Here is a 17169-nt window from a genome sequence, read left to right on the forward strand (position 1 = left end):
CTATCAAGTCCCTTGAAGTACCCTAGCACCAATGATACTTCTAAAAGCAGTATGAAACCATCAACTCAGAAAGCAATATATCCAGAGAACATTAATAAGAGAAATTAAAATACCTTTGTACAATCTAGTCTCTCCACTACCTTGTAGTACAAAACCTACACCTCTTTCAAACCACCAAATACAATACTACCTGTATGTACAAAATGGACTCAAAGCAAAGCCATTAGCTAAGCCATCCATTTCATAAACAGATGGATGACTGAACAGATTCACATGACAGAATATAATGGACATTATGCAGCAATACAATCCATCTGATTTAGTTTGTTTTGATGCACAGTCATTTGTCCTCGGAATAAAAATATTTTTGCTTTCATTGTCTTCTGACTACAAATTCTAAATACAAGCCATGCTCAGTGTAGCCCATACTGTGCTCTTGTAAGCTAGATGTGGACAAGCAGAAATCTGAAGAGTTTTCAATCCTGAACACAAGCAGGAAACTGACATCAGTTACTGGCTGGGCACTGCAACAGTGCTCCCTACAGAAGTCCTCCAAATACTTCTTAAAGCATCGGTTGCCCTGTAAAGCTCAAGAACACTCAAATGGCCACAGAAAACATTAACTCTGATTTAAAACATCACAAGATAAATCCAATTTTAATATACTTAAGCTTTTTTTTTTTTTTTTTTTTAATCTCTAATTCAGGGCTTCAATTTTTATTAAAAATTCAACAATAACAAAACAGGGTTAAGCATTTGTTCTAGCAGTCTCAGAGTTCCAAAATGCTGTTAAGCAGCCAGAACGGTGCATTATGAAAACCCCCACTATAACCACTGCTATGGCTATTAAGAGTAACTGGAAATTTTCTTGTTCAAAATCACTACAATGACCACTGATGTGGCTTTTAAGTATATCCATGTTTTCTTGCTGGAAATAAATGCTACAGGTTTAAGTGTACCCACACGTTTTCTTGCAAAAAATCACCGCTATGGCTGTTAACTGTAAACATTATGTTGCCTAAAACCACCACCAGAATCAATACTGTGTTTCCAAACTGTACAACTGTTCTTGTGGCCTGAAGATTACTCAAAAAGGACAGCTGCTCACAATCACGAAAAATCAAAAGTTGTAACAATATTTTTGTGGCAGAGCTAGGACATCTAAAAGCATAGGAAGTGGTATGCTCATTCATGGGAGACGGCACATATGGATAAAGGGTCAGAAATAATGGACCCATAGTTCCAAAAGTTTTTGCCATATTTAAACCTACACTAAATGCATAGACCACTTCATTAGGATACAGATTCTGTAGTAACAGTATTTATCAAAATTAGTAAATTGTCCCTGAACGTGTTAACCTGCAGGTCAGATGTGTTAAACACTAGAGAATGGCACCAAAGTGTTGTACGGAAAAGGAGGGTATACTGGTCAACTGCTCTTAAAGTTATAATAAATGGCACTGCTTCAATTTTCATAATCTGCAGAATTGTGATTAAAACTGAAAAGTAATTGTAATGAATTTAAAAAAAGCTGAAGACTAAAAACTCTTTTACATCAGTAGCTTTTCAAATACACTTTCACAACAGTTTTCCTTTGCAATAACTAACCATTTTGGCTCATCGTAAACATCACTTGGACCCTATTTGCTGCTAAAAATCTGAAGATTGTGCATCTTTAATGAAGGACACATTCCATGAATTACTCAGCCAGATTTCAAACTTCAAAGAAATGTAATAAATAAGATTAAGATAAAATATATATTTATATATAATATACATATATATATTTTCATATAAAACATTTCAGTAAGACAAGAATATGAACAAGCAACGGACCTTAATGGCACTACTGTTCATAACCTCTTGTTCAACACCCTGTTCTAGACCTTCCCCAATAAAAACATTTCTCCTTCCTCTAAACAACAAAAAGGTAAGAGAGCAACTGTTAAGCATAAACAGTACTGAAAATAGACCTTTAGGATGTAAAACATGCATTCATCTTAATATCTGAATGCAGCATGGAAGTTATGGAACTAAAATAACTGGGTCTCATCTTACTTACAATAAAATAACCTGATTTCTGGGTCTCATCGCCTATTACTAGCCACTATCAATCTAAGGCTTGCTGACAGGATGTAGTGTTGGCTGTACTACTCAGTAGCACAGTTCCAGTAGTTCCTACTTGTATTTTTACTGGGTTGTGCAAGCTTAGTAAGCTGAAGTGCACACCATGTCCAGTCTTAAGTTAATTAGTTCCTTTTCACCATTCTGCATCACCAATGGCTTTAGAAAACACGTAATCTCTGCCATTCAAGTTCATGATTCCATCCTTCAGGTGAAATTTCCACTTGTTTTTGCTTCTATGAATCTGCAACAAATGTAATAGAAAACTAATCATTGAGTAAAACCAGCGATGTACACATTATAGCCATTTTGAGATGAAAATGAAAATGCAGATTAACATTAGAAAATACTGTATAATACAGACTTAGAAGCCTCAAATTAAGGTCTCTAGTTCTGGTTACTTAAGTTTACAAGTTTGCAGTTTTGGGAAATATCCAGTCACCACTGCTACAAAGTACTAGTACTGCAATCTGCAACAGAGATTAACAAACACGATAAAGGACGGTACTGAGGCAATGACAAATGTGCTTTGCCTGCTGGAAACCACCACCACCATCATCATTTCTATGTCTGCGAGTATAAATACATATGTTGTCTTGCTGCAAATCACTGCAATTATAGCTATAGCGAAGTTTCTACAGTACTACTCTGCTCCAGATAGGCTGAGGGTAGTCTTCAACCATGCAGAATTGAACCCAAGGTGAAGGTCAAAACAGAACAGAAAGGCCCATCATGCCTAGGCAGCCATGCAGGACCTAAACACACAAGATAGTGGGTTCACATACAAACACATCCAGAGCAATCAGGCATAAGAAACTGCTGTCAGACATCTCCACCAATTAGTACCACAAGGGGCTGACATAGGAGAGGCAAACAGGAATTACAGACTAGATGGAGGGCTACATCAATTACAAAAGGTCCTAAAATTACTCCAAGTGATACATTGGCAAGCTTCAAACCCCCATCAAAACGAGTTAACTCAATGCAAATGCAGAAACGTATACCAGCACATAAACAGCTGCACAGATGCAGCTGTACCCTGCAGGAACAAAGGCAGGGCAAACTCCAGAAACAAACCTACATGGTGGAACTATAAAGTACAGTTGTGTACACTTACCATAAATGTAGAGTGTATTCACTGTTGCAGTCATCACATTTGGGTTATCTGCCTGCAAGTAGCCCTCAGTCAGCCCAAATAACAGAGTCTTGGGATTTCTGGGTCGGATGCTGTCGCCTCTTCCATGACGTCAGGGGTATAAAACATGCAGCCGACGCCATTACATCAGTTTTTCTTGTCCAAGATGTCAGGAGCCCCCAAAATAGGAAGCAATTACATGGTGTGGAACACCTCCAGTAAAAAGTAAATACCACAGCCATAAGATATGGCCAAAAAGAGGATAGGTAGAAAGCATAGAAGAGTCAGGGGGCTGGAGGGAGGGTAACCAGGACTGCAACAGTGAATGCACTCGAACATCTAAATTTATGTTAAGTGTACACAACTGTACTATGTTCTTCGTGTTTCATTGCTGCAGTCATCACACTTGGGTTGATTCCCAAAGCTGAGGAAGGGTGGAGGCAGCCAAGTAATATTAGGGCTGGCTAGCAGGCTTTGTAAGATTGCTGGGGCAAATCCAGCTCTGGATTTAGAAAATACAGGTAAGTGGTAATGCTTGGTGAAGGTGTGTATAGAACTCTAGATTGCAGCTTCCAGGATCATCCTGGTAGGAACTCCTCTGAGAAATACTGTAGAGGTTGAGGTAGCCCTAGTGGAATGAGTTCTGATCCCCTGTGGGGTAGGTTTTCCATGGTACAAACTGAAAAAAGCCGAAAAAACAAATAAACCAGAATGGCTTCAGTGGTGAAAAAATTATCCACTAGGCATATAATATAATACAATGCACTTTAACACACACACAGAGGAAAAAAATAAATAAATGAATACTACTAATCCAAATAGACCAAATCCAAGCACTTTCGTCTCATGTGTAGGAGACTTTTTCAAGAACAGGGCATGCCCAACAACTGCAAACATTTATACCATCCTTAATTAAATTTCAAACCAAAACACCAATCATTTTCGGTTTCTGCTAATTAATCCATTAGTGTAAGGTGTAATAATTAAAGGTGCAACAATAAAATATGCAATAAAATATGCAGTTCTACCACGACCAAACAATACAAATATTCAAACGTGTGTATACTGTTTATGCAATACAGCCAGTTATCATGAAATTAAAAAGTATAATAAAGTATATAACTAATGTACTTGTATTAGGTTATACAAGTGCATACACATACGCGTATGCTTATGTAAACTATTCACAAAAATTCATGAATATATGAATAAGTATCTGTGTAAGTAAAAGTGTAAAAAAATGTGTGAGTATATATAACATACACAAAATTAATTTTAGAGAATCAGAATGCACATAATTTTCATTACCAACAATATACATATATATTGGTATCATAAATGTTTACATTTCTCTGCTCTTGAAAAAGTCTCCTACACAGGAGACGAAAGCGCTTGGATTTGGTCTATTTGGATTGCTATTATTCATTTAATTTATTTATTTTTTCCTCTGTGTGTGTTGTTAATAAAGTGCAGTGTATTATATTACACGCCTAGTGGATCGTTTATTCACCACTGAAGCCATTCTGGTTTATACGTTTTCCATGGTGTTTGTAGCAGAAATGGATGCAGTGTGCTATCCATTTGGAAATGGTTTGCTTTGAAATGGCCTTGCCCTCTGCCCCTGTAGCAAAGCTGACTAGCAGCTGGTCAGATTTTCTGAAAGGCTTAGCCCTGTCGAGGTAGAACCAGAGTTGTCTCTGCACGTCCAAGTAGTGCAGGATCCTTTCCCCTTTATTCTGAGGATTAGGAGAAAAGGTTGGTAAAATGGATGGATTGGTTTAGAGCCACACTGGATATCACCTTGGGCATAAGAGATGGGTTAGTCCTGAGGGAAACCCCGTCAGCATGGAAAATAATTAAGGGTTCCACAGCCATTAGTGCTTGGAACTCAGACACTCTTCTTGCTGAAGTGATGGCTAGAAGTAAGGCTGTTTTCCCAGAGAGGAATTTTAACTGTGCTGTAGCAGCAGGCTCAAAAGGGGGAAGCGTGAGCTTCTCTAGTACAAAGTTAAGGTCCCAGGCAAGGGTGGGAGCTCTCCTCAGGGGTCTTAAATTGTTAGTTCCTCTCAGGAACTGTTTGACCAGAGGGTGAGAAAAGAGAGGTGGCTCAGTATTATAATGAGCTGAGATGGCAGAGGCATGAATCTTAATAGAAGAGAAGGATAGGCCTTTGTGGAGCAGCTCTGCTAGGTAATCTAGGATTTGAGGTAAGGTGGGCACGGTTTTGTCCTTTCCTTGAGACTGGCTCCAAGAACAGTATCTTTTCCATTTTTCTGAATAGGATTTCCTAGTACTAGGCCTTCTAGCCTCAAGGATGATGTCCAGCACCTGTTTGCTGAGGGTTGCTGGTGGTGTATTTAGGGAATAAGCCAGGCTGCAAGGTTCAGGGTTTGCAGCTAAGGATGCAAAATCTGTCCCTCCTGCTGGGACAGCAGAGAGGGGGGGTCTGATGTAGGTGCCAGGGTGGCACTGCTGCCAGACGGTGTAGGCGTGGGCACCAGTGATGCCGGGGCCAGTCCGGTGCAATAAGGATGGTCCTTGGTTTGTCCTGTTTGATCTTGAGTAGTACTTTAGAGAGGAGGGGCAGTGGGGGAAGGCATAAATTGAGAGGTTTTCCCATGTAAAGAATAGGGCATCCACTTTCCATGCTTGGCTGTAGGGAATTCTGGCACAAAATTTGCTCAAGTGATGGTTTTGGGGGGAGGCAAAGAGGTCCATCTCTGGTGTCCCCCAACTGTGGGTTAGAAGTTTGAATGAGTTGGGTTCCAGTTTCCACTCGCGTGGGTCCAGTAGATTTCTGCTCAAGTTGTCTGCCAGTGAATTTTGTTTGCCTGGCAGGAAGTGAGCTTGCAGGTGCACTTGACTGCTCAAGGCTGTGTCCCACAGGGCCATGGCTAACCTGCAGAGTGGGTAGGAATGAGTTCCCCCTGCCTGTTTATGTACCACATAACTGTGGTGTTGTTTGTCTTTATCAAGAGTTGCCCTGGAAGGATAAGGCATTTGAAGACTGTCAGAGCATTCTGTACAGGTAACATTTCTTTTTGATTTATATGTAGGTGAATTTGTCCTGGGCTCCATTTGCCTTGAATGCATTCGCCATAGTCTGATGCGTCTGTTGTCAGGGTTTGGGCAGTGAGGGGGTTGAGTGAAAGGGAGTCCCTTGTGGTTGCAAGCCTCTGCCCACCAAAGGAATGAAAGGAATAATTGTTTCCAGGTCCTGAGAATGTTGGCACCAGAGACTTTTTAAGTACCATTGAAGTTTCCTCATATGCAGTCTTGCATATGGAATTAGTAGAATGCACGAGGCCATGAACCGTAGGGCTTGCAGTATTTTTCTTGCAGACAACTGGATTCTGGTGGCCATTAGTTTGAAGTAGTTTGTCAATTAAACCTGCTTTTCTGGAGTAAGGAATGCCATCTGGGAAGTTGTGTTCAAGCTTGCTCCAAGGAATACAATCTTTTGGCTGGGCACCAGATGTGATTTCTTTTCGTTGATGGTGTACCCCAGAGAAGTTCGAAGTCTCTTTACAAATGCCAGGTGCTGAAGTAGCAATTCCTGACTGTTCGCCCGAATCAGGTAATCGTCCAAATACGGATACATTTGAATATTTCTCTGCCTGCAGTATGCAATGGCTAGAGCCAGGCACTTTGTGAATACCCTGGGCGCAGTAGATAAGCCAAAGGGAAGTGCAGAGAACTTAAACGTAGATATTTCCTGCAAGATTCCCTTATGGGGATGTGCATATAAAAAGTTATGTACTCACCGTAACGTTCCATGCTGGTAGTCCATCTCACCCTTCATTTTTACATATGGGTTTGAGACGATCCTCAACTCCGACTCGGCCGATTGACAAGCTCGACGACTTCTGGTTGGCTCGTGGCTAAGAAGGTATCCCATAGTGCATCAGTACAAACCCCGGTTCTTGTTTGCTGCTCACTAGAAGAAAAAAATATATAAAACAGACAAACCAATACTAAAGGGTCTCCAAGCAAAGATAACCAAATTATTATCTCCAGATCTTCCAAGATGGGGGCAGGAGGGCGGGTTGGTAAAAATGAAGGGTGATATGGACTACCAACATGGAACGTTATGGTGAGTACACAACTTCTTTATGTTGTGTAGTCCAATCTCACCTTCATTTTTACATATGGGACAGCGTCCCTAGCGCCTTATTCTTGGGCGGCTCACAGGAAAATACTCCCAAGCACCGTGGAGCCAAAGGATGCTCTACCCATGGAAGCTAAATCCAATTTGTAATGTGCAATAAAAGTGTGAAGGGTAGCCTACGTAGCTGCTGCGCAAATATTACCAAGTGGGGACCCTGGCTTGAAAGGCGGCAGAGGTAAACAGCGACCTGGTAGAATGAGTCTTGATCCTGCAGGGTAAAGGTCTGCCCACCGAACTGTAGATAAAGGCTATGCAACTGGAATTCCAGTTAGATAGTGTAACTTTAGAAACTGGTAAGCCCATTCTTGAGTCAGAAAAGGAAATGAATAGTTGATCTGATTTCGTAAATTCCTTGGTCCGCTGTAAATAAAAACGTAGTTGTCTATGAACGTCCAGCTGATGAAAACACTATTCAGCTGCATTACAGTGATTAGGGAAGAAAACAGAGTTCTATGGATTGATTTAAGGTAGCAGGTGAACAAACTTTGGGGACAAAGGAGGGATTAGTACGCAGTGACACCCTGTCTTTGTGAAAGATCAAATAAGGTGGCTTAACAGACAAGGCTTTTAGCTCTGAAACCAGTCTAGCTGACGTGATAGCTACCAAAAACAAAGTCTTCCAAGACAAAAATTTCAATGAAGATGTGTGGGAAGGTTCAAACGGGGAAGATGTCAGTTTGGACAACACAAAATTTAAATCCCAAGAAGCCACAGGTTCTTGCAGTGGTGGTCTCAAGAGAGTGACTCCTTTCAAAAAGGTCTTGCATAGCTTATGGACATTAAATTATCTGGAAACCCTAAGTGAAAATGAGAAATTGCTGCCAATTGGCCTCTGATAGTGGCAGCGGCAGCTCCTTGTTGAAAAAGCTCAGAGAGAAATTCCAAAATCACAGGGATAGAAGCAGTGTAGGGATCTACATTAATTTTCTGTGCCCAAATAGAAAATCTTTTCCATTTACTGCCATACAGCCTCCTAGTTGAAGGTTTATGGGAGGACATAAGAATATGTGACACTGAGGATGATGCATCATGAAGCCTGACTAGGAATGGAACTGGAGCAGCCACGTTGTCAACTTGAGGGTGTGGATTGAGGGATGTTGCGAAACTGACAAGTGAGTCAACAGATCTGGAGCTGGGTCCAGGATCATCCAGGAGAAGAGGCTCAAGGAAGGGGAACCAGACCTGACGAGGCCAGTAAGGAGCAATGAGGATCAACTTGATTCCCAGCCGACTGGCTTTCTGAATCACTTTGGAAATGAGAGGAAATGGAGGAAAAGCATACAGATGTCCCATGGGCCAATCATGAGCCAGAGTGTCTATGGGTGTCTCCCGCGGAGGGGGAATGAGGGAAAAATAGCTGCTGCATTTGGTATTGACTGGGCTGGCAAAGAGGTCGCAGCAAGGCTGTCCCCATTGGGGGAAAATCTGTTCCACTGTTTCCTGTTTCAGAGACCACTCGTGAGGCAGTTGGATCGCCCGGCTGAGCTTGTCGGCTACCACGTTGGTCGTCCCTGGAATGTGCGTTGCAACCAGAAAGTGCTGGGAAGAAATAGCCCATTCCCAAACTCGCATGGCCTCTCAACAAAGTGGGCAAGATCTGGTACCGCCCTGTTTGTTGATATACCAAACTACCGACATGCTGTCTGATTGTATCGCAATAGTCCCGAGAGGAAGAAGGTCTTGAAGTGCTTGCAACGCCAGGAGCACCGCCCTCATCTCCAGAAAGTACAGTTGTGTACACTTACCATAAATGTAGATGTTCGAGTGCATTCACTGTTGCAGTCATTACACATTTGGGTAATCTGCTGGCAGGTTGCCCTCAGTCGGCCTGATTAACAGTCTTGGGTCCTGAGTCTGTTGCTGTCCCTTCTTCCATGACATCAGGTTATCAGGGGTATAAAACCTTCAGCAGACGCCACTTTATCAGTTTTTCTTGACCCAGATGTCAGGTGCCCCCCAAATGGGGAGCAAAATATACAAGTAATTAAACACACCAAAATATACCTCCAAACAAAAGCAAATACACCAAAGAGACTTTTAAGCATAGTAAAAGAAAGTAGAGGTATGGTAAGAGAAAAAACGGGGGCTGGAGGGAAGGTAACCAGGACTGCAACAGTGAATACACTTGAATATCTACATTTATGGTAAGTGTACACAACTGTACTATGTTCTTAGTGTTTCACTGTTGCAGCCATTACATTTGGGTAGACTCCCAAAGCCAAGGTTGGGAGGATGGATTTATACAGCATTAGGACCAGCTATTAGACCCTGCAAAACAGCAGTGGCAAAGCCAGCTCTGGATTTAGAGAAAATTGGTAAGTGATAATGCTTGGTGAAAGTATGAACTGAACTCCAGGTAGCAGCTTCTAGAATATCCCTGGTAGAAACACCTCTGAGAAAGGCTGTAGAAGTAGATGCAGCCCTGGTGGAATGAGATCTGATCCCTGGGGAATAAGTTTTCCATGGTGCTTATAGCAGAAATGAATACAATGGCTTATCCATTTAGAAATGGTTTGCTTTGAAATAGCCTTCCCCTCTGCCCCTGCAGCAAATACTACCAGCAGTTGTTCAGATTTTCTTTGAGATTTACTCCTGTCCAAGTAGAATTTAAGTTGTCTGTGTACATCCGATGAATGCAGAATCGCTCTCCCTTGTTCTGTGAATTGGAAAAGAAAGTTGTCAAATGAATGGACTGATTAAGAGCCACACTGGATACCCACCTTGGGCATGAAGGATGGATTGGTCCTGAGTGACACTCTGTCCGCATGAAAGATGATGAAAGGCTCCACTGCCATAAAGGCCTGTAATTCAGATATCCTTCTAGCTGAAGTGATTGCTAAAAAGGAAGGATGTTTTCCAGGAAAGAAATTTTAAGTCTGCAGCAGCAGCTGGCTCGAAAGGAGGTAGAGTGAGTTTCTTCAATACAAAGTTATGGTCCCAGGCAGGGGTTGGAGCTCTCCTGGGTGGTCTTAAGTTTTTGGCCCCTCTGAGATACTGCTTTAGCAGAGGATGAGAGAAAGGGGGGGGGGGTTCTGTGTTATAATGCGCTGAAATGACTGAGGCATGGATTTTTATGGAGAAAAAGACAGGCCCTTGTGAAGCATCTCAGTTAAGTATTGCAAAATCTGAGGTAAACAAGGCACTGTTGTGCTCATCCCCTTGAGATTGATTCCAGGCAGAGAATATTTTCCATTTGTCAGCATAAGATTTTCTAGTACTAGGTCTTCTCGCCTCCAAAATGACATCCAGCACAGGTTTGCTGAGGGATGCTAAGGGTGAATTTAAATGATTAGCCAAGCTGCAAGATTCAATGTTTGGGGGTGAGGGTGCAGAATTTGGTTCTCCTGCTGAGGCAGTAAGGAAGGTGTCTGAGGCAGGAGCCATGGAGAAATTTGTGACACACTGCGCAGGAGTGGGTACCAGTGTTGGCGAGACTAGTCTAGAGCAATCAAAATAATTTTTGGTTTGTCTTGTTTGACTTTTAGAAGAACTTTGGAGAGTAGAGGCAGAGGGGGGAAAGACATAGACTGATAGGTTTTTCCAGCTGAAGGACAGACCACCCACTTTCCAGGCTTTTTTGTGAGGAGTTCTTGTGCAAAGTTTGTCCAACTGGTAGTTCTGGGGGCGAGGCAAAAAGATCTATGTCTGGACTCCCCCCATTTGCGTGTCAACATGTTGAAAATCCGTGGTTCCAGTTTCCATTCATGTGGGTCCATGAGATTTCTGCTTAGTTCGTCTGCCAGAATATTCAGCTTTCCTGGCAGGAATTGAGCTTGTAGTTGTACTTGGTAGCTCAAGGCAGTGTTCCACAATGCCATGGCTAGTCTGCAGAGGGGGTAGGAATGTGCACCCCCCTGCTTGTTTATGTACCACATAACCGTGGTGTTGTCCATCTTTACCATTAGTTGTCCTGGATGAAGGTAGTCCTTGAAGGCTGTCAAGTGCATTCTGTACAGCTAGCATTTCTTTTTGATTGATATGAAGGTGCATTTGATTTGGGCTCCATTTGCCCTGAATGCACTTCCCTGCCAGATGAGCCCCCCATGCATAGTCTGATGCGTCTGTAGTTAGGGTTTGGGCGGCAGGGGGTGGTGTGTGAATAGCAGTCCCTTGTTTTGGTGGCAGGCCACTGCCCACCATAGGAACTGCAGGAGCAGGCAAAGTATGATAGAAATCATTGTTTCCAGGCTGTGACAATGTTGACTCCATAAACTTTTTAAGTACCACTGAAGTTTCCTCATATGCAGTCTAACATAGGGAATTAGAAGAATGCAGGAGGCCATGAACCCCAAGGCTTGCAGTATTTGTCTTGCAGATAGAGTTTTTGTGGCCACCTGTTTGAAGTAAGTCACCAAATGAATTTGCTTTTCTGGCATAAGGAAAGCCATCTGGGCAGTTGTATTCAAGCTTGCACCCAGGAATGTAATTTTTTGAGAGGATACCAGTTGTGATTTCTTTTCGTTTATGGTGTACTCTAGACAAGTTAGAAACCATTTTACAAACGTCAGATGTTTTAGAAGAATGGCCTGGTTTTCTGCCTGAATTAGACAATCGTCCAGGTATGGATATATTTGAATATTTCCTTGCCTGCAAAATGCAATTACTGGAGCCATGCACTTTGTGAATACCCTGAGCGCAATAGACAAGCCAAAGGGCAGTGCAGAGAACTGATAACGCAAGTAACCTGCTTTGAAGCGTAGGTATCTTCTGCAAGATTCCCTGATTGGGATATGCAGGTAAGCCTCTTTTAAGTCTAGAGTTGCCAACCAGACATCCTTGCCTAGCATAGGAAGTAAAGTACAGTTGTGTACACTTACCATAAATGTAGATGTTTGAGTGTATTCACTGTTACAGTCATTACATTTGGGTAATCTGCTGGCAGGTTGCCCTCAGTTGGCCTGATTAACAGTCTTGGGGCCTGTGTCAGTTGCTGTCCCTTCTTCAATGACATCAGGTCGTCAGGGGTATAAAACATGCAGCAGATGCAATTTTCTTTAGTTTTTCTTGCCCCCGATGTCAGGTACCCCCAAAAAGGTAGCAAAATTATTATCTCTCCCATATATACATGCATCAATATAAACTTTAACTTCATCTACAAGCAAATACACCACATAGGTTGTAGAATATACAGAAGGAAAGATAAACTTCAGAATGACAGGGGGATGGCGGGAGGGTAACCTGGACTGCAGCAGTGAATACACTCGAACATCTACATTTATGGTAAGTGTACACAACTGTACTATGTTCTTCGTGTTTCACTGTTGCAGTCATTACATTTGGGTAGAATCCCAAAGCTATGGTTGGGAAGCTGGAGCTAAACAGCATTAGGTGCAGCTATAAGGCCCTGCAGCACTGCAGTGGCAAAGCCTGCCCTGGACTTAGAGTAGAGAGGCAAATGGTAATGCTTTGTAAAGGTGTGAACAGAACTCCAAGTAGCAGCCTCTAGAATGTCTTGGGTTGGTACTCCTCTGAGAAAGGCTGCTAAAGTAGCTGCAGCTCTGGTGGAATGAGACCTAATCCCCTTGGGCACAGGTTTACCATGGTGTAAGTAGCAGAAATGGATGCAGTGGCTTATCCACTTTGAAATTGCCTTTCCTTCTGATCCTGCAGCATATGACACTAGTAATTGCTCAGTTTTTCTTAGAGCTTTTGTCCTGCTCAAGTAGAATCTTACCTGTATTTGTACGTCCAAGGAATGCAGAATTCTCTCTCCCTTGTTCTGCGGATTTGGATAAAAAGTTGGCAGATGAATTGTTTGGTTAAGAACCACACTGGAAACCACCTTAGGCATAAAAGTAGGATTTGTCCTCAGAGACACCCTGTCTGGGTAAAATATGATAAAAGGCTCTACAGCCATGAGGGCCTGTAGCTCTGAAACTCTTCTTGCTGAAGTAATTGCTAGTAGCAGAGCTGTTTTCCATGATAGGAACTTTAGATCAGCGGTAGCAGTTGGTTCAAATGGAGGCAGGGTGAGCTTTTCCAACACATAATTGAGGTCCGATGCAGGTAATGGTGATCTTCTAGGAGGGCTTAAATTTTTGGCTCCACTAAGATATTGCTTTAGTAAAGGATGAAAAAAGATTGGTGGCTTTGTATTCTAATGAGCCGAAATGGCAGAGGCATGGATTTTGATTGATGAGAAAGATAGGCCATTGTCAAGCATCTCAGTTAAGTATTGTAATATCTGAGGAATATTTGGTTCTGCTGTATCAGTTCCTTGTGCTTGATTCCAAGCACAGAATCTCTTCCATTTGTCAGCATAAGATTTTCTAGTACTAGGCCTTCTGGCTTCCAAAATGACATCCATCACAGCTTTACTGAGAGGTGTTTGTATGACTACATGATTAGCCATGCTGCCAGGTTCAGTCTGTAGTTGATTGTGCAGGATGGCAGTTGTGGTCTTTGAGGCAAGGTCCATGCTGGGTATTGAACCAAGTTCCTTAGGATTGGGTACCAGTATTGGCGGGGCCAGTCCGGGGCAATTAATATCATCTTTGGCTTCTCTTGTCTGACTTTTAGGAGGACCTTGGGTAGAAGAGGCACAGGAGGAAAGGCGTAAACTGATAGGTTTTTCCAACTGAAGGATAGGGCGTCCACTTTCCATGCTTGTCTGTGATAAGTCCTTGTGCAGAATCTTTTCAATTGATAATTTTGAGGAGAGGTAAACAGATCTATGTCTGGGCACCCGCAATTCTCTGTTATCATGCTGAAGACTTGTGGAGTTAGTTTCGTCTGCCAGAGTGTTTGGTTTTCCTGGCAGGAATTGAGCTTGAAGAATTATTTGGTAGGTCAAAGCTGTGTCATACACTGCCATGGCTAATCTGCAAAGGGGTTATGAGTGTGTGCCCCCTTGCTTGTTTATATACCACATGACTGTGGTGTTTGTCAGTCTTTATCAGTAGTTGTCCTGGATGAAGTAAATCCTTGAAGGCTGTTATGGCATTTTGGACAGCTAGCATCTCTTTCTGGTTGATATGAAGATGCATTTGTTTTGGTGTCCATAAGCCCTGAATGCATCTTCCTGCCATGTAGGCCCCCCAGGCATAATCTGATGCGTCTGTTAAGGTTTGGCTGGCAGGGGGGTAGAGTGAAGGGCAGTCCCATGTTTTGGTGACATGCCTTTGCCCACCATAGAAACTCCTGTTGCAGGCAGGTAATGAGAGGAATTATTGTTTCCAGACTGTGTGAATGCTGACTGCACAAACATTTTAGGTACCATTGAAATTTCCTCATATGCAGTCTTGCATATGGAATTAGTAGGATGCAGGATGCAGCAACTGAAACCTGGTTCAAGGCTCCTGAGAGCACCCCAGCGCTACCAGGCTATACCTCGTATCATGCTTTTCGGCCCCAAAACCCGGGCCGAACCACAAGGAGGGGAGTGTCCATATTCATCAAGGACACCCACACCTCCAGGTTAGTAGCAACACATGAAGCATCAGAGACCATACAGGTGCAACTAACCATAGGCAAAACTGCTATACAACTGGTAGCATGTTACAGACCACCCTCCCAATCTCAGGAACCCCACTCAGCCTTCCTGAAGACATTGGAGGATATGAATGTATCACAAAATACCATCATACCGTTAGACTTCAACTACCCAAACATAGATTGGGTACATTATTCTAGCCCTAACACCCTAGCCCAAAGGTTCCTGGAATTCATAAATTCAAATGCACTGGAACAACTAGTCACCTCTCCCACTAGGGGAGATAATATACTAGACCTGATCATCACAAACATGGGGACAAAATGCTCCACACCGGAGGTATACCCCTCACTAGTGAGATCTGACCACAAACTAATCACCCTAGATATACATATATCCCACCTCCACCCCCAGCACAAAAGACCACTGTGAAAAACTTCTCAAAAGCAGACTTCACTCTTCTTAAGACTGAGATGGTATCCTTTAAGCCCACTGGGCCAGTGGATACCACATCCCACAATGCCGAATCCTTCACAAATGCTTTCTATGGACATCTCCAAGAATGCATGGATCATGCAATCCCAAATAAATCCAAGTCCCTCTCCACCAAAGGCAAGCGTCCTGTCTGGTGAACCTCCCATTAACAAACTTTATAACAAAAGAAGGAAGCTACTGCACGACAGAGCAAAATCCCATAAAGGGAAGACATCTCTGATCAACATTAGCAGAAAACTACGTTCTCTCATAAAAAAATCCAAGGCAAACTTTGAGAGAAAAATCGCTAAGGACACTAAAGATAACCACAAAGCCTTCTTCAGCTATGTTAGAAACCTGGGCGGAAACCCTCAGATATGCTCAGAGTTAGGTCACAAAAACAAAAAATACACTGAACCCACAGATATTGCCAACATTCTGGCTGACAGGTTCAGAGCAAATTTCTCCCCTCCCTCACCCCCAAAAGAAGAAATACTTATCCCAGCTGAATGTAATCTCCCTGTCATCTCAGATGTCCAAGTGAGAACCGCCCTCAACAAAGCTAAAACACAGCATCAAAGGGACCTGACGGTATCCCGGGTTGCGTGCTACGTGAACTCCAAGAGGAGCTAAACCCACACATAAAAATGCTATTTAACCTTAGCCTTACTACAGGATATGTACCTGAACACTGGTGTACAGCAACAGTGGTCCCACTCCACAAACGGGGTACCTCTACAGACCCTGGGAACTACCGCCCCATAAGCTTAACCAGCCTGGTCTGCAAAGCTATGGAAAGAATCATTATGGAACTCATAAACAGAGACATAGGGGACCTACAGACACTTGACCCCACCCAGTTCGGCTTTGTAAAGGGCAGATCCTGCCTTTTGAACCTGGTTGACTTTTTTGAAACAGTCACTAGAGCCACTGATGAGGGCAAAGCAGTCCATACAGCCTACCTGGACTTGGCTAAGGCCTTCGACACAATACCCCACTCAGGCATCATAGATAAGCTCAACACCTTAAACGTAAACCCTTATGTCACTAGATGGGTTGCAAACTGGCTAAAGGACAGAACCCATAAAGTTAAAATCGCTGGAGCAATGTCAGACTCAAAGCCAGTCACAAGTGGTGTCCCACAGGGATCTGTCCTGGGACCCCTCTTGTTCGGCATTTATTTCTCAGATGTTAAAGCAAACATGGGAGGGTTGTGGCTGACAAAGTTCGCAGATGACTGCAAACTAGGCGCCATAGTCGATACACCAGCGGAGACATACATCCTACAAAAAGGCCTCACAGAAACGGACAACTGGTGCCGGAGTCTTGGCCTTAAACTAAATGCCAAAAAATGTATAGTCATCCCCTTTGGGAAAAACAAAGTACCCACAAATTATCACATAGACAGCAACCCACTGAGTACGGGAAAAGTAATCAGAGACCTAGGGACCCAAGTCGACAGCGACCTCTCATTTGACACCCACGTTGCCAAAGTGGTTAGAAAAACATTCTACCTTGCACACCTTATCATGAAAGGATTCACATCCAGATCCAAGGATGTCATTGTACCCCTATACTCCTCCCTCATCAGACCCATGGTTGAATACAATGCCCCATTTGGTATGTACCTCACCCAGCATTTGCAACAGCTGGAGAGACCACAAAAGTACCTCACCAAGTGGATCAAGGGTCTCCAACATATGTCTTATTCTGCCAGACTAAAGAAACTCCAGCTCTATTCAGTTGCATACCGCCTGCTTAGAGGTGATCTCTGCCTGATGTACAAGGCCATGTCCAATCAGGAACTGATGGACATGCTCCACTTCAAAAAATCCA

The 17169-nt window shown here is 43.0% G+C and overlaps 1 protein-coding gene across 1 annotated transcript in view; it reads right to left on the reverse strand.

Moving 5' to 3' along the window:
• Positions 1 to 655: 655 nt before the first annotated feature.
• Positions 656 to 17169, reverse strand: part of GTF2A1 (general transcription factor IIA subunit 1) — a 402278-nt gene continuing 385764 nt past the window's right edge. The window contains exon 8 of the mRNA XM_044078441.1: positions 656 to 2368. Coding sequence (XP_043934376.1) covers positions 2261 to 2368 — 108 coding nt within the window. The 3' untranslated portion in view covers positions 656 to 2260. The remainder of the gene's footprint in view (positions 2369 to 17169) is intronic.

Source organism: Protopterus annectens, chromosome 1.part1, assembly GCF_019279795.1.
Source record: "Protopterus annectens isolate FY-2018-M chromosome 1.part1, PAN1.0, whole genome shotgun sequence".
In the NCBI taxonomy this organism is placed as follows: domain Eukaryota; kingdom Metazoa; phylum Chordata; order Ceratodontiformes; family Protopteridae; genus Protopterus; species Protopterus annectens.